This window comes from Filicampus tigris, chromosome 13 (assembly GCF_054856515.1).
Source record: "Filicampus tigris isolate MCC_2025a chromosome 13, RoL_Ftig_1.0, whole genome shotgun sequence".
In the NCBI taxonomy this organism is placed as follows: domain Eukaryota; kingdom Metazoa; phylum Chordata; class Actinopteri; order Syngnathiformes; family Syngnathidae; genus Filicampus; species Filicampus tigris.
Window position 1 is genome coordinate 14,625,865 of NC_141229.1, and position 17,956 is coordinate 14,643,820.

The 17,956-nt window shown below is 41.3% G+C and overlaps 1 protein-coding gene across 1 annotated transcript; it reads left to right on the forward strand.

The window, feature by feature from the left end:
* The first annotated feature begins 274 nt into the window (after nucleotides 1-274).
* Nucleotides 275-17,840, forward strand: LOC147137710 (uncharacterized). The gene is made up of 13 exons (XM_086050426.1): nucleotides 275-499; nucleotides 1,351-1,476; nucleotides 3,474-4,076; nucleotides 4,237-4,289; nucleotides 12,640-13,136; nucleotides 14,144-14,240; nucleotides 14,319-14,385; nucleotides 14,507-14,567; nucleotides 14,699-14,795; nucleotides 15,542-15,658; nucleotides 16,562-16,621; nucleotides 16,757-16,855; nucleotides 17,526-17,840. Exons 2-12 carry the CDS (start codon nucleotides 1,437-1,439, stop codon nucleotides 16,844-16,846), a joined length of 1,782 nt encoding a protein of 593 aa, XP_085906552.1. The 5' UTR covers nucleotides 275-499; nucleotides 1,351-1,436; the 3' UTR covers nucleotides 16,847-16,855; nucleotides 17,526-17,840.
* The last annotated feature ends 116 nt before the right edge of the window (nucleotides 17,841-17,956 follow it).

The window sequence follows — 17,956 nt, forward strand, 5'->3', positions numbered from 1 at the left end:
ATTGTACTTCTAAATAATCACTGAGTCAGAGTCTGACTACTTTTGCCACAATGCTAACAATGTGTCATTCACAACGTTATGCGAAGTGTATGTGACATGATTTCATCTTAGCGGCTGGTGTGGTCATGTTATTGCACCACAGAGACGTCAGACAGCAAATTAGAAGATGACTCAAAAAGCAACAAGTTGCTTTTTTTTTGTTTTTTTTTTTAACAACGGCAGCTCAACCCCGCCCTCTGGTGGACACATATCGTGGAGCTCCTCACAGGCACTCTTCGGTTTGCGTCGTTTTAGCTCGTTGTCTCGCTCGAGGAGGTGTGAACTTCATGTTAGGATTATTCTGAAAAACGTATCAGGAATTAAAATGTGTTTCAAGCCGATGTAGAAACTTTAAGAAGACTCGGAGAGGCATTGCGCCTGGTGGAGACGCGCTGGAGGAAGTTAAGTGGGGAAGCTACCAACAAAACGGATTTTGGGAGTACTTTGTCCGCTTTCAAGGGTTTGTGTCCATCTATTATCTGCCTAAGGTCACACCACACCTTACAGACGTTTTATTTGTTAATTGATCTGAGGGGTTTAAACTATTGGCTTTATACTGTATGCGCGCATGCTCCAGTTTTGGACATTGATTGCAGTTTTTCCTTGAAATGCTTTTATCCAGGAATGTGTTCAAAGTCCGGCCCGGGGTACATTAGCGACCCGTTGTGTGAGTGTGTTTGTGCGCGTGTGCGCGCGCTCGCGCGTGTGTGTGCGTCTTTTTCTCTAACCCTAAATTAATGAGGTTAACATTGGTTTATTTTTAACTTAACAAATGTAAAGATCACATTAAGATATTGATATTGAAAGTTTGGCGAAATCCTTTAATTAGAAAAAATTATATACATTTTCAATGTTGAATATGACAAGATACCACATTAATATGACTAATTTTACTATTCTTTTTTGCTTTATTGTCACTAATAGCAGCAAGATGAAACATTATTTTTCTTTAAACACGTTTAACTGCTCATTATTATACCATAATAAATTAGGCATGAAGTGATCCCCCCCCCCCTTCCTTTTTTTTTTTTTGCATGTGTCCCTCTAGAAAAAAGTTTGGACATCCCTGATTTAAACACATTCAATTGCTCTGATCTCATCCTTGATTATTTGACCTCTTCTTTTAAAATTGCAATTAGAAGCACCAGTCGCATCTGAATGTCACTATAGCGGGAAGGGTGTTACGGCCCGTAACAAAGGGACTCATTTAAAAAAAATGTTTTAAAGAGGCCTGAAGTCAGTCAGTTTGCCTACAGTGCAAAAGAGGTAGGACCTCATCCATCATCTTCCCCGGATGTGCCGCATGTGCAGGTCACCTCAAGCCCCACTTTGATCTCGGCTGGTCAGGAGAGCAGCAAGCTCCAGCAGTGCCCTTCTGTGGCCAGACCGACTGCAGGATGGGTAGCTTTTCCAGCAAGGAGAGCCATGGACTCACCGGTACGTCGCTGACACACACGACATGTTTTGAACCTGTGCAAAACTTGCAGAGAAGTATACGTGAGGGACGATCAGGAAGAGAAAGGTTACAAAAGGGGAAGCAAGTGGGATGGCTGTGCATACGGAGGCGGGAATCTCGGCAGCCCTCCTGTGTGTTCCTCCGCGAGTGGTCATTCTCCTCGCGTCCCCATGTGATCCATTCGGGCCAGCTGTGATGAATCAGCAGAATTCCCCGGCTCAGCACAAGGGCAGCGGATTAATCATAAGGGCTTAATGCTATCTGACATCCACGCTCACTCACACACAAACCTCTTTATGCGCACACACACACTCATTCAGTCAGTCCTCCACCCACGTACATGGATGGGCGAGCACATTAAGGTCTGGAATGAAGAAATAAAAAAGGCTTGAGGAAGTTATTAAACAATCCTCCCATTCCTTCCCAATGAGTCGGTGCATAGTTGCTGCTTTCACATCAATTAAAGATAAAGCCTTATTTTTTCATTTCCTTTTTTTTTTTTTTTTTTACAAGCCACGAGGCTTTTGTCTTAACAAGGAGAAGAAAGGACAAGGAAAACCGGTCAGTGCTTATCTGTATATCTTTGCGATTAATTTTTGGCATGTTGTGAGGGACACGCAACATTCAAAGAATCTGTGGGCTGCAAATAGTTAAAACTTTATTGTCAAGTTTTTGAAATTCTTGCTTCCCTCGTCTGTCAGTTTGTGCCAGAATGATGTGGTTAGTTGATGTTGCTGAAACAGTGTCGATGTGCAATCTCCCTGGGCAGCTCAGTGAAAACATGCTAGAGGAGTAACCATTTGTTTGACCAGTGTTTTCGTCCCATCATTGCTCCATGACATCATTACCCGATGATGCAGACGCTCACTTGGCCATTGTCAACATTTTTTTTTTTTTTTTTTAACTCCACTCCACTCAATTTCCACACTCCCTTGTTTAAAAGTTTTGCTTTGTTTAATCAGGATGTGTTTTTGAGAACACCGACTTTGTAAGATTGTAAACCAGAAGTTTGATACTTTTGTTTCAAAAGTGTGAAAGCAAATACAAAGAATGGGCTGAGGCACATGCGCACATTCTGTTCTCTTTTTTTTTTTTAATCTGTTGGTAAAATGGAAAATAGTTGGTGGGTCCATGAAAATATCTTGAATAAATATCGTAACATTGTGCTACACGTTTGATTTTTCTACAGACAACATGAAGAATAGTAAGTGTTAAATTAGGCCTTGGCATTTTTTAGTATTCATCTCATGTTCAAGGTATTGCAATTCCCTGTGAATTGCGTGTGACATGATCAATGGGTCACCAAGCCAAAGGAAGGAATTGATTGAGGACTATAACATCGGGTTAGTTCATCCGTCACATCATATTTTAGCAATGCCTAGATATCATGCGTTGCCCTTGTGATGTGCCATTAGAGCTGTGAGCAAGGTCGAGATAACATCGCAGCAATTTGCTCCGATGCTTTGATGCTCTGTTTGGACTAACAATTCAACTAATTGACAGAACGTGTTCAATTAATTGGTCTTTGATGCCAAATTGGCACTTGTGTTGTTAGCATTAGGAACTTTCAGACTACCCTAGCGACTACATTTCAAAAAAGAACTTCAAAAATGGCTCCAATGCTAAATTACAATTTCCCTATTAAGAAATCCTGCCAAGGAAAGTTTTACTGTTCCATTGCCAATCATTTTGAAAAAAAAACAAAAACCCAAACTTTTGGCTTTGGAGTGCTTTTACATGTTGTTACATACAGTATTAGTAAACATGACAAAAGCTACAGCCATAGCAGATTGAATACAGTTGAAATCCCATTGAATGAAACCAAATCGTTCCACTTGAAAATGTACCATTCTTGAATCGTAGACTCACCTTCTCTGCAAAATTATCTGACAACACTGACACTGGTACAGTGCATGTTTTAATAGCAATATGAAAAGAATTTGACCTGCCGCTGAATTTGTCATTTGGTTTCCTCCAGGGAACCAATTGGAAAGTTTCCACACTCCTCCTGCTTCCCCACTAAGTGACGAACCCGGATTTGTACCTGGTGCCCCCCGGCTCCTCCCCCCCATATCACCGAAATCTCCCAGTGCGCTTTCATCTTCACCTCCTGTCCCGGTGCTCGCATCCTCCGGCGTTAAGCGATCACAGCCAAGTTGCGCAATTCCTCCACCTGAGTGGAGGCCTCCTCCGCCACGGCTCAACTCAAACAGCTCGGCAACTGTCTCAGCAGTCAGACCGGTGCCAGCCAAGCCAGAAAGTACATTAGCAGTGAAAGGGAACATTACCTTGGGCAGAAATGGGGCTCCTTCTATTGCTACTCCTCGGGCTGTGGTTGCACAGGACAAGTGTGTGCCTTTCAGCCCTGCAAAGAGCCCAACCTCTACGACTAGCTCCACACTCGCTGTGTGCAGCTCATCCGGGCCGAAATGGAGAGAAAGGGACAGCGGTCTGAGTCAGTCTTTGTTGCCAGGTCCAGAGGCTAGAGATGTTCAGTCCAAAGAGCTGGAGAGGCTACTGGACGAGTGTCGGACAACGTTAGGGACCTCTGAAACTCAGGATGGGTCCACGGATGTCATAGGTAAGATGAAAGACTGCATAAGATTTGTATAGCTATTAAAACATCTTGTTCCATCACAGGCTCATTATTTTTCTTGTGTTGAGAAGGGCAAAACGTTTCTTTGACCTTTTTCGTTAGTTTCGTATTCATGTGACATTGTTTGACATTTCTCCTCCATCAGAAATGCTGAAAAATCTCCAAGCAGAGGTGAAGAATTTAAAGAGTCATTTGCAGGTGAGATGATATTCAATTATCCATCGATCCACTTTCTATTGTGTTGGTGCTCATGAGGATCGCAGTTCAGCAGGAGCCTAGCCTAACTGATCTTGCGTAAGAGGTGGTGTACTCCCTGGCCTGCTTGGCATGTAAAGACAAACAACCTTTCACACTCACATTGACACCAATAGGTAATTTCGAGTCTTCATTTGATGTAACATGAACGTTTTTGGAATGTTGAAGGCAGCGGGAGTGCTTCACACAGACCAGAGCTGAGATTTGACGTGTATATATTAGGGGTGGAACTTTTTTTTTTTTTTCAAATGGACAAATGGTTCAATTTGACTATTTTGGTGTGGTTCAAATATCAGTTTAGTGATAAATTAGTCATTTTTTCCTCTATTACTGTAGTGAGACAAATCAGTGTACAGTAGCGCTAATGCTAGCTAAGATGGCGGCGTGCATTGTTGCGCCGGCTCCTGTTTGGTGCTTTTGTGTTTCCTTGCTTATTTATCTATGTATGTATTCCAGTGGTTCGACTGGAAAGATTAAGATGGAATTTTCTAAACCTTTTTGACCTGCTTTGCATTTAAAGCAAGTGGACAAATAATCCCATATAGAAGGCAACTAAATGTGCTTCACACAACCAAAAGCACAACACCTTAAAACATTTACAGACAAAATGCTAACAACATTCAATGTCAATTTAGAGACACCAAAAGTAGCTTGCCTAAGAATGATTAAAGGAACGTACATTGACATCAGTTAAACACGTTTACAATCTAGGCATTTAAAAGCAAAGTAAAGAAACAGAATAGCTTTCTAAAATTACTGACAGTGAAATTAATTTAATGCTTAAAAGACCTTATCGTAAATTATGGTGAATAAAGAATAGTTTGTAACCTGGATTTAAAAGCATTTCACTTCTCAATGTCTCACCAGCCATACATTTCTAGTTTCATTTACATAGATGTACTGTCATAGTTGACAAGTGTACATAACTGCAAAATGAAGGAAACTTTTGTCTTGATTATCACAATTTCATCACATTAGGCAGGCATTTCCATAAACATTTCTCAGTTTGCTTAGATGTTTCCCGCTCCTCTGAAGATGTTGTAATCTGCAGTGATTTCCTGTTTCCAATTCTGACCCCTCCCTTAGGATAGCAGCTTGAGGCTCACAGCTTCCTTCAGGTTACAACAGATGGAATATGACCCAAAATGGGCACTCCCTTCTTAGCTTTTCCATCTGCAATTGCTACACCATGTATGACATATAATATCAAAAGTCATACACTTAAAATCTGACCCAAAACATTCAGGAAAAAAAACAAAAAGAAACATTATCTCCTATTATGTACAATAACCTTTTCATACTTGTGAAACATAAGTTATGAATTCTTAAACATGTTTTATGTTTGCAGCTGTTTGACCCAGGAAAACAGTAGATTCCAGTGTAAAAAATGATTTAATTTCTCAGGTCATCCTGCATCTTTTACCGATCAGATTACCGATTGAACTACATGTATGTTATGCACAGGTCCCATTCAGTGTTTAAAATCCCAGCACACATGCTTATTTGTGTTCTTGGAAGTCTCTCCTTTACGTTTCATGTCTCCTTCCTCTCTTTTCCTCTTTCCCACACCCCAAAGAGTCTTGTCGATGTAATCCCTGCATGGGCCAGCCGAGACCGCAGGGTGAAAAAAAAGCATTGAGAGGTAGCCGTGTATTAGAAATTGAGGCAATCCAACACTGTGTTTACACGGGCCCTTGCTGGGCCAATAGAAGTTGCAAAGCCTGACTTTATGAACCCACTCAGTCTGCTCTGCTGTCCTGGGAGCCTTTTTGTGGGGAACTGGTGGAAGGAGGAGCAGGGAGAGCAGTGCGGAGGTGGGGGTTCACAATCGACCGTTCAGGAGACAAAACTTGTTTTGTTTTGTTCAGTGTGGTGAGGAAGAGGAGGGGGTGAGGGCTGATGCGCTTGATCACACTGGCCATTTGTTTTTATGTCTGTTGCACACGTGAGGCAGAGCAGAGGCACAAATACACACCGAGAAATGCACTGGAGAGTATGGATGGATTCTACTGTGTGAAATGACTCTCCCCCTATTGTGCCTCTCTATTTTCTTCAATTCTTCCATCAGAGAACTGACCGCTTATTCCTGTGCACAAGAGCTTGAGAAAGTGTCACTTTTTTCTGCAGTTGTTTCTTCACTTCTCCCCTCATCCCACCTCTACTGCCTCCATCTCTATTCTGTGTTTCCACCTAGAAAGGTCTTTTTACATAGCCGCAGGCTTTTTCACAACCCCTTTCATAATTGGGGTATACCTCTTAGTCAGTTAATCAAATCATCAATCAAATCACACAGTGTCAGTGGATTCTTAAAAAATCTCAAGAGGACATATGAAAAATGTACATATTCATGTAAATATACAAATAGATTTGTGTAGGGAGTGCTAGCTCCCTCATCAAGTGTGAAATTAAACATCCAACGAAATCTTTAATTAGCTGAATATTTCTGAAAATGTGTCTACGAGCAAGCCATTTTGTACTTCTGCCCAACTGATATGAAACAGTGAGGCTAATCAACATCTTGACCAGCCCCACACTGAATTTACCAGCCGATGATATGATAGCTGCACTGGCCACGTTACAGAGAGAAAGAACCACTTTTTCAAAGACGCAGGTTAAGCAGAGCTGCAGTGTTGTGACAGATAAGCATTAGCTAAAAGGGTTAGCATAATTAGCTGCTAATGATAATATTACATTCAGGGGTGCACATAACACTTTTGGTTTGCGAAACACCTACCACGCAGGATGAACTTAAAGACTTACAATCAGTGGTGGTTAATGGCATGTGTGAAATGTGCGGTCACACAGAGCTGCATGGCGGGTGGGGAGGCAACATAAAATATGTATTTTTAAATGCAAATAATGAGAGCCAAACGAGTCCACTGCGATAGGCTGCAGGGTTGTTTATTATACTGCTCCCTGGCTGATGAAAGTAGAAGTCACGGTGAGGAGGGATACTCTTGAAAATGGAAACAAAATGCATCAGACAGTTTTGTTTATTTTGTCATTTGTGCAGTCTGTTGGAACCATACTTTTTAGCTGTAAGGTTTCTGTGCTCATTTCAGACATTGTAAGAACCTAAGAAAGGCTTTAGCAAGGCTAAAGTAAAAGGTTAGAGAAATGCCTTCCATAATTTGAGTTGTCGAATAATTTTTACTAAAAAGTTTACATGCTCCAATGTTTGTTGTAGCTTTCTTCAAAACAACACAGACACAGGAGCTTCTTTGGAAAGGGTGTTTAATTGTTTGCAAATCTGTCTCGGTCATGCTTTGCCAACCAACATTGTCAAACATATTTAACATATGAATGGACATATTCCTTTAGTTGTCACATTAACACATTAGCTATATTTAAATAAACTTAAATAACTTAACTCAAACTGTAAATATATTTACAACATGACAATTATTGCTCTGAAAAGCTAACAAACTGAATTACTCTTCATCAAATCGAAGAGTTGCTGAACAACGCTTATACTTATCACTACAATTGGGCACCCTTTTTTTGCCAGCCCGTCCTTTCATCTGGTACCCTTCTGTCCTCGTCCCTCCGTCCTTATTCATAAAATTGATCGTCCTCTGACCCTGTCCGTCTTTGTCCTTTGAAAGCGCTTCCGTCCTCACATTCCGTACTAGTACCCCCATTTGAGAACCACTGCTCTAGGGCAGCAGTACCCACTCAATTTTGCACCACGGACCGATTTCAAGTAAGATATTTTGATTGATGGTCACAGCCAGTGTGCTGCGAGGCCGAGACGCCCCCACCAAGCCGGCCGTCTCGGTGGTGGCCATTCTATGCTCAGCCACCATATCAGTCTGCCGAGTGGCCACTTTTGCGGGGGGAGCTTCAATCAGGTCATGATGTTATTCCATTCAGGACATTCACTCAAAAGGTATTTTGGCTAGGACAAGCTGTTGTAGCCCCGTTGAGGGGCTTGGCTCGCGCATGCTCCAAAAATTCCCCCACCCTCCGTTGATGGTAATGCAATAGAATCTTATGGGCGCTTGTTTTAAGTATGTACTGTACATGTTTATGTGGGGCGGGTGAATTAGCCTAGTGGCGACTTTGTGCAAGGTAAGCATTGCGGACGCACAGATTAGCGTTATGAAAGTGTTAGCTGTTGAAATGGACACTGCTTGATTGCTGTGTGAAGAACTGCGGGGTCGAGTGGTATTTGTGTTTGGTGATGTGTCCATTTGGCCAAGGACTTGTCTCTGAGTGATGCAGAAGAGCAGATAGCCAAACACTGGCAGGAATGTGGCCCAATCAAATGAAAGCCAGGCTCGCCGCTGACCTTGCATCATGTAGGCAGGGATGAGGGCTGGCGCAATGCCTGAGACAGATCTACCCCTAAAAGGAGCTAATTTCACCATTGCAAGAAATAGGCAGTAAAAGTATGACTGAAATGAATGATCCTTGCATTATTCTGATGAAAACATGACATTAACAATGCTGGGACCGTTTTCAACCGTGAAAAAGATCCTTATCTCTACTTTAAATCAGATATTTGAAAATTAAGGCCTCAATTATACGTTACTACCACAGCTTCTTACGCAGCCAACATCATCGCATCACAAGCCGGGTACAGAGCAAGGACAGAGGGAGAGGGAAAGAGTGCAGCCTCATGACGCGAGCGAGGAAAAATGGAGAGTGAGAGAGAGATGCAGAGATGGGAAAAGTACTGACTTTCTGTATTTCAGTAAAAGTACAATTATTTGTATAAAATATGACTTTGGTAAAAGTAAAGTACTCATTCAAATACTTTCTGACGTAAAAGTAAAAAATATATTCTCTGAAATGTACTTCGTGGGTAAAAGTAAAAAGTATTTCTACCGGATGTTTCCTCCTCATGTCATATAATTTTCAGGCTATTAAATTTGAGAGGTCGTCCCTGATAAAATACTCTGTGAATTACAAAGTAGGCTGCTGGAAAAAAAACTAGTCAAGTACAGTAACGAAGTATTTGTACTTCAAAGTATTTGTACTTCATTACTTCCCATCTCTGGAGAGATGAACGCTCGGACAGATTGCCGTTTGCTGATTCTTGTTGCCATAGTGAAATTGTCTCGCCGGATGTATAAACTTCCAATGCATCTCCTCTGGCTCACTGCTAAAGCTGAGTTGAAGCGCTGAACATAATGGCCGGCACACCACAGAGTTGGCTGGATGAGCTATCCCTTCGTCTTGAAAAAGTCACAACTTTGTCTCCGGTGTTGCAGACTGAAAATAAAAATAACTTATGACTCATTCAAAAATGTTACTGCAATAAAATGTAATTACAGTATCTCATAAATGATAAGCATAGATCAACATAATTGTTCTCACTTAGGAAGAGGAAGTAAGAAGCACACACTTATAGCAATTGACTAGATTGTGAAACAAGATTATTTAATTTATTTTGCAATTCAGCCGTAAGTCTTTTTGAGAACACTTGGGCAAAGGCTGTTTTCAGTTTACAGTAGAACAGATTTTTTAGCCCCCTCATTTTAGTTGCCCATCTCTGAAGAAGATCATCTGATGCACCATCTGCCTGTGATTATGCGCACCATCAGTCTTCTATTGTCCTAACCAACAAAAAAGAAAAATTCTCAATTTCTGCTTGTGTAATCATATTTGTTTCCCTTCTGGATATTTTTCAAAACACAGCTTTGGAATCAGTTCCAGGTGACCGCTACTAGAAATTCCCAGCAATTCTCTCTTGGTCCTCTGCTCCCTAGGCTGAAGTTTATGTTGAGGTTACAAAGGTTGTGTGGAATGAAAAATTGTTGACTTTGCGTAGACTGTGAGGCGGCAGTCGTGATGGTGAACATGAACGCTGTGCTGAATTATGCGGTGTGGAAAACATGGCATTGATTTGGGCCACCTTTCACTTTGATGTCCACGTGCATTCAATGCAGCTAGTTTCACCTCTTGAATTCTTTTCAGGTGCGAGGAATACGGTTAGTTTTAGGTGGTATTCAATCATTTTTGGGGTGGAGATTGCAGACGTAAAAAAGATTGGAGAGAGAAGCGCTTTCAGAGTTTAGATGTTTCTCCAAGTACGTGTCAAAAGAGAGAGAGCGAGAGAGCGAGAGAGAGAGAGTAACTGGGTGGAGAAGACAACTAGAGACAGATGGATTGAACAATAACTCTTTCTGAGAATCACCAGAAATTCTGATGTCAAAGTAGGTGCTGGTGTGTGTGTGCGTGTGTGAATGTGCACCACATCTGGTCTTGCTGTGGGCCACGGGTCAACTCTTCCGGGACTGTTTGTGTCTGTGTGTTCATCCTGACAATCCACACCCTTATCTCAGAGTGAACTGAGGAGCACCCCTTCCTGTTTCCTTAAACAGACGTGCTTCATTTAGAGTGCTCATGCCCAGATAACCAAGACTATGTGAAGACAAAGTCCTTCAAAGCCCAGTCTTTTGTGTGTGTGTGTGTGTTTTGTAATACTTAGGACTGAGTCTTAATTGGGCTGTTTGACATGTTTTCAGGATAAAGTGCAATAATGCGCAAAACTAAAAAGTCAGATAAGATGATCATGGAGTTTGATGGTAAGGCGAACGAATAAGGAATGTGTGTGTGGGGGAGAGAGAAGAAATGTGAGATGTGTGCGTACAGTATAATGGGGTCCAGCTGTGGTCTTGAGTCACTGGTCAGACTAAGGGAGCGTCGACTTGGCTCCGTTATTACTTCCTCCTCCACATCTCCATCCGTTGTTCATCTAATTACTCACCTTTCTAACCTCTGCTCCTTCACCCAACTTCAGAACCATCTGGCTGATATTGCCTCCCAGTCCGTCTGCTGCCTCCATTAAATATGTACCCCTCTTCCTTTATTTCTCTTTTCAGCTCTGCTTTTATACTAGTGACTCCTCCTTATTTTTTGTTCCTGCCTGGTGCAGCCATGATATCTTGAGGGACTTTTTGTGTGTGTGTGTGTGTGTGTGTGTATGAGCGCCTAAGGCATAGCTCTCAACGTTTTATCACGCAATCATAACACAGAAACTATTTTGGCATGATTGTTATCAAGTGGGTAACTCAAATGGGTAACACCTCAAAGAGAGGAAAACCCCTATTTAAATGGAGCAGGCTACAAGTATTAATGACACGTCCCGTATCATTAGCTTTCCTCGTAATCGTGTGTTCAACTTTTTTTGATTGTGTGGTTTACCAGACATATTTTTTGCATAGTTGGTTTCATACGTCAGAGAGATACGCCTCCCTTTTTGCTTGTCAGGGCTTGCTACAGTTGATCATTGAATTCTCATTGATCTCAACTAATCACAACCAAATATTAGGACAAACAATAATACCAGTTAGTGGTATTAGTAGATTTCCCCCTCTTTGTGTAGTTGCGTAATGTAGTATGCAAAGATCCGCAATACGCAAATACATAAAGAAAATAACAGCTTTTCAAAAGATGCCCAAGACAACAATGGCAAGATGATTTACCCTCCAAGCAGGGGCGGAGCCAGAACGTGGCTAATGGGTGGGCCTGGAAAAATCAGGGTGGGCCTGAATATTTCTGTCACTTCGCACAATCCTCCTGTCCCGGCACATCGTATATTCAAATAAAATGACAAACCGAATAATATGAAGTTCAGATCTTCCTTACACAACCACAATTATGACTTATTAATGATTGAATATTAATATTCAATTTAAAAAAACACAAATAATTTCATAATTTACTGAAAATGTAAAAATATATATTTTTTCATGAATCTCACTGGGTGGGCAGTCTCTCAACCTGGGTGGGCCTGTGCACACCCAGGCCCACCCATGGCTCCGCCCCTGCCTCCAAGTAATGTCAGCGGATTTGTTTTTTCAGAATTGTGTGTATCAAACTGGTAGCACTTCACATTTATCAGTCCCCAAGAAGCTCTTGGTTTGAAAAAGGTTTGTGGGCCCGGATTCCATTAAGATAACGTTGATGTTTTGGGGTTGTGGGTGGAAGTTGGAGTAAGCATGGGGAGGACGTGCAAACTCCACACAAGGCCAGGGCTTTGAATCAAACCCAGAACCGCAGAACTGTGAGGCAGCTAGAGCAGAAGTCATTTGTGAAATTGAGCAGTCCATAGTTGTGGTCAATCAGTTTATCTAATGCTAAAAAAAAAAATCCTGGGTCTTCTATTTAACTCCGGACCAACATTTCTTCCCTTTTTTTTTTCCTTTGGCACATGCCACACACCTGCAGAAGAAATCCGTTAAGTAAATTGAAGTCACTTGCTAACAATCAAGCGATTAAAAGCACTCGTGCTGATTTATGCCAGTTCATCTAAAAGCATGAAGGCACCTGTTTGTTCCTTCAGAGCGAGCGGGCGGAATGGCTGCAATTCCAGGCTGACCTTCAGGTGGCGGTGTCAGTGGCTGACCGTCTAAGAGCCGAGGCCGAAGAGGAGCTAACTGCACTCCGAACGGCTCATAAAGATGTGGAGCGGGAACTGGCTGCTGCCCTGCACCGACAGAAGGAGGCTGACATGCAGCTTGTCACTTTGAGACGGGAGCTGGAGGAGAGCAGGCAGAGGCTGGCTACGCTGAGTCAGACTCCAGACAAAGCTAATGCACAAGAAGAAGGAAAGACTGAACCACTGAAGAACTCTGACAGCAGTGAGGAAAGCCAGAGGGGGAAAGCGAGGGGGGCGTACCGGCTGGCAGGGAGTGCGACGGACACCGTGACAAGTATCGTCAGAGAGGACTGTGTAGCCGTCGCTAAACGATACCTGAGAAATGTAACCAATGAGGAAAGGAGGAGGGAAGAGATGCGATCGGGTGAGGTGCGAAGAACAGCAACCACTGAGAGGTCAAGGTGAGATCAACAGTTTTTAGTAAGCTTTATGTAATCAGTGTTTTTGGGGGTTGACCAGAAGCTTTGGAAAAAAAAAAAAAACATACTCGACCACCGATACGATCAGAAGATGGAGCAAGATACCTTTTTAAACAACTTGAATATTTACCCTACAGTCAACCCCCGCTATAGCGAAAGTTCATCGGAAAAAAAATAATTATTTAGCCCCAAAAAATAATTTTAAAAAAGGGGATGATCATCACCAGTCATTCAGGTGGCCGGGGCTTTTTCCTAAAACCAGTTGTCTTCACTCCTGTTTCTAAGGGGCTGCTGATTCTCTGATCATTTGAATCAGGTGTGTTGCAGCAGGGAGGGATGGAAAACAGGCAGGGCAGTGGCCTTCGAGGACCAGGATAGAAGACCCCTGGTTAAAACTACTGCTATCTTGGTTTAACAGCTGTAAACAAGTCCATACACTTACTTACCAACTACTGAAAATGACATCACAACTGCTCAGGGCTCAGGTATCAACCAATCACAGCTCAGCTTCAAACAGGTCAGCTGTGATTGGCCGTTACCTGAGGCCCGAGCAGTTGTGATGTCATTTTCAGTTGACAGAAGTGACAAAATGGCCGCCCCCAGAGATGGCTAAAAATGGGTAAATTAACTCTTATTCCACAAACACATTATTTATCAGAGTGCCTTGTTTCAACTAGTGGACTTGCATAAAAAACATTCTTGAAAAAAATAAGTTTGGGTTGACTTTGTCTTTTTAAGGGTTAATATCTCTAAAAAGAGTACACCTGTGCTATTCTTAAGAGCAGAATCAGCAACAGTATCTCAACATGATTTGTGAAAGAGCTACCGTACAATTTGTTTGTTTATTTTTGTGGTGGGGAATAGCACTAATAGTGTCATACCAAAAGGCACAGGTTTGTTGCTGCCATTAGTCAGGTTTGCATGCTGTTCACAGCTGGAATAGCTTTCATCTGATCAAACATTTCTTCTACTGTGTCATAATACTACAGAAGCCTGTCCAGATTACCAGCGCACTCGGACTCCCTGACATTACAGAATGGAAATTCCCAGTCAACCGCTTCCACAACACCTGAATCAACAAAAAAAGTTAGAGTTTTTCTTCACGAGGTTTTGAAATCAGAAATATGCTTACAAATATTTTCAATGCACATATTTTTTTCAAAGAATTTGGTACAACTTAGAGGACGAAGAAGCCTGGACCAACAAGAGAGCAGGTCAAACACTGATACAGGTGTGTATAATTTGCCGTTATTTTATGATGCGTCATCTTCAACACAAATTGGCGCTGTGTATTATTATTATTTTTGAAACGAACACTGCTTGTCACGCAATTAAGTACTTTTTCATGGCAGGCAAACGGGAAGAAACTCTAAACAAGTACAACTCAACGCTCTCTGACCTGCCACCAACCAGGTGAATGGGTAACACACTAAACACTCATTTTGGTCACTAGTCAAGCCGAAGCAGTTGTATCAAGTGTTTTTTTTCTACATCGAGTAAGTGATGTAACAAGATGTAAGGTCTAAAACGCTTGTGTTGTTTAGGTCCCAGGATGGTTTCAACCTGCTCCTGCGCCGCCACGGAGGCTCAAAGAGGAATTCACTATTACGTTGGTGTCAGAGCCAAACCCAGGGCTACAAAGTAAACTTTCATTCTTGTCTTTGGTATAGAGTTGATTAGATTGGATATAGTAGTTAGTAGTACATGACAAGTGCATACTCAAATGCTTTCAGGTTCTGAGTTTACATTTAAAGCTACTCTAACTCACATTATTTTTTGGAACGATTCGTACTTGGCCTTTGAAAGCCTTTCACAGGGTAGCGGTTTACATAGCTGACTTGGTTGCACGTGTTCTGTTCCTGGAGAATAATTATTCACCATTTTCCAATGATTGACTGTTGACCAGTCCAGAGAGCAGTCCACCTTTCGGCCTGGGCTGCAGGACGCACTTTTATGGAATTGATGGAATGATTGATGTTTTCGGCCTTATGTCCATTTTCAAACGTTGTGACTAATTCAATTTTTAGTACAGGGCATATTTTCAAATTGACTTTTTGAAGTTTGACTGTAGACAAGGAAAACTTTTCCTCCATTTAGCATTAATGCCTTTTTCAGGGCTAACTTTCTTCAGGCTGGCTAAAATGGCCTAATGCGTGGTGCATATAATGTCTCCTGTTTTACAAGTTTTAGCCGGCATTTTTATGACAGATTAAAAAAAGCGAGAAGTGTCAACATGGTGTTCATAAATGTCAAATGCTATATCTGAATATTGGTGAGTTTACAGTCTATATTTCAAGGGCGCAATGGGTTTCTTCTAATTATGCCATTTTACAATATGTTGTTCTACGTCAACTGGGATATTCCCATTTTGTTGTCTTTTTCTATAGAATATTGACATTACCAATTTTAGCAGCAGCTGGGTGGATGGCCTCGCATTTTGTGCTGTTTACCACAGCTACCTCCCTTCATATATTCCGTATACCAGCCTCAGTCCAGACAACAAGGTAAGCTTAGTCCTGTGGGATGTTGCTGTTATTGATAATAAATACATGTTTTAGCTACCTTGCACACAAATTCAATAACTCAGTCTTTGACACTACGATTCAGAACATGCTGAAAGTACTGTACATTACCATATACCATGCATATTGTCAAATATACCTTTACCCACTACAACACAGATGCACCTGCATAGTCATTGTACTGCAATGAAACCAAAATAGTAGAAACACCTTCCTGGATGATACAGTACTATGACCTAAGTGTAGAAAAACCTCTTCTAGGAATATTAATACTAACTAGCTACAACCATAACTATCCTGCGACTGAGTTCAAATACGGACAAAATTGTCTTGGCAAACAATAATAATAATGCTGTGCATGTATAACTGTGGCGGGGACACTCTTGTTACTTTTTCAGCTGCTTAAGATAAACTTAGCTCCTCCCTGACACACAAAACTAGTCTCTGTTGAGGTGTCATGTCAACACAGTTCCTTTGGACCAAGATGGCACAAGATGGTAAATCCCTACCTAATGCAAAAGTAGTCATTTTCCCCCATACTAAGAGGCATCTTGGGGTGTTTCACAAAGAGCAGAAAAACAGACATGAAGCAAGTTTTGAGGCAAATGACGGAGGATCACTTCCTGAAAAAACCCAAAAACAAACACTGAATTGGGAAATTTGCAAGTAACTCACAAATACAGTATAGAGCACACTGTACTAATTCTTAACTTCATGATCCTTTTTTTTTTTTTTTAAAAGGAAGTGATACTTTCTGGATAAATCAGATAATTTAATCAGCGAAACCACACTTAATTCCCTTAACAAATTGTAGATGTTAAATAGATGGAATGTGTTTATTTTAAGACCCGCTGGTTCATAGTTTCTCATTTTGTTCCTTTGCAGAGGGAGAATCTCAGTTTAGCATTCAAAACAGGCGAGACTGTTGGGATTGTCCAATCTTTGGTAAGACACTGAACTAGAATAGGCCAGGTGAATCCTGACTATGACTATATATGGTCTCTTTAAAAATTCCACTTCTGTATGACAAACACACAGCTGCTTAAAGACTAATTACCTGTTAAACTATGTGTTGCACAGACTGTTGAGGACATTCTGCGTGTAGGTGGTCCTGACTGGCAAATGGTCCTGAGCTATGTGGAGAGCATGTATCGTCACTTTGAGATGTGACTGGTGGAGGTACTAAAAGTCAGTCTTGTCTATTAAATTGTCATCCAAGGGCAAATTTACAATAATAATAATGCTGTCTTGGTGAGTGCTTGGTTCTTGGTTTGTTCAGCAAAAGTTTACAACCTGTAGCCTTTTGACCTTAAAGTGAAGGAAAAGATAATCTTATTTGAAAAAATGTGACTTTGTAGAGACCGGCTCATATTAGCATTCCATCTGGTGTATATGTGCAGTATAATGCCATATAAGGTTTGCCTTGTGTACTGTATACTGAATGTTTTTGTTTATCCAAGTTGTTTGTAACACTGGAAAAAAAATCCCCTTATCTTAAAGATAAACTTCTATTAAATTGTTGACAATGAAAGCAACTGTACATTATTGCACTTCTCACAGTCCGTTGGAAATGTAAAGCACATATGTTGTAAACGTCTCCACATTGGTACTTAACTTAAACAACAAGTACTGTATTTCATCACGGTTTTGCCAAATCTGCATTTGAATGTTATTGTATACGTGCTATTTTCCGCCTGCATGGTTTATCATTTCAAATCATGTATAAAGTTTAGCCGATGCCCTTTGAGCAATTGCCTAATGTGCGCTTAAGGAGGCAATTAGTTAATCTGAGAATCTATTGTAAATGTTGACTGCTGCTGTGGTCATCCATGGACTTATTTGGTTGCAGGAGCAGTGAACTATCCAAGGTTGAAGTCTCCAGGACTGGATGGTAACGATCTCAATGTAAAAGTGGCTCCATTGAAAGTTTTGACGGCATTAAACACTCAGAGATGTGCATGAGACGGGGGCATATACACAGCAGCACAGGATTGCGCATCCATCACACTAATACTGACTCACCAAATGCCTTTCTTTGACTTGTTGAAAGTGGACTTTGTACTGGTTATATGTACATGCCAAATATTTGACCAAACCTCCTTGTAAAATGTTAATATGTAACTAGTGTTAATACCAAAGAATTAAATATGAAATCAATGTTAAAGCCGGACTTTGTGGTTGATCTAGTTTTAACATTTGGTATAAACGCTTACACTTTAAGAAGGACCAATGGCCAAGGAAGATATGGAAAGATAATGCACATCAAGGTTTCCTCCACTT

Bases quoted from the DNA above. Each gene is read 5' to 3' on its own strand.
- LOC147137710 (XM_086050426.1), top strand. From the start codon at position 1,437: ATGGGTAGCTTTTCCAGCAAGGAGAGCCATGGACTCACCG. The intron at 1,477-3,473 runs GTACGTCGCTGA...GGTTTCCTCCAG, and splicing joins GGAGAGCCATGGACTCACCG to GGAACCAATTGGAAAGTTTC. The intron at 14,241-14,318 runs GTTAGAGTTTTT...TTTTTTTCAAAG, and splicing joins CACCTGAATCAACAAAAAAA to AATTTGGTACAACTTAGAGG.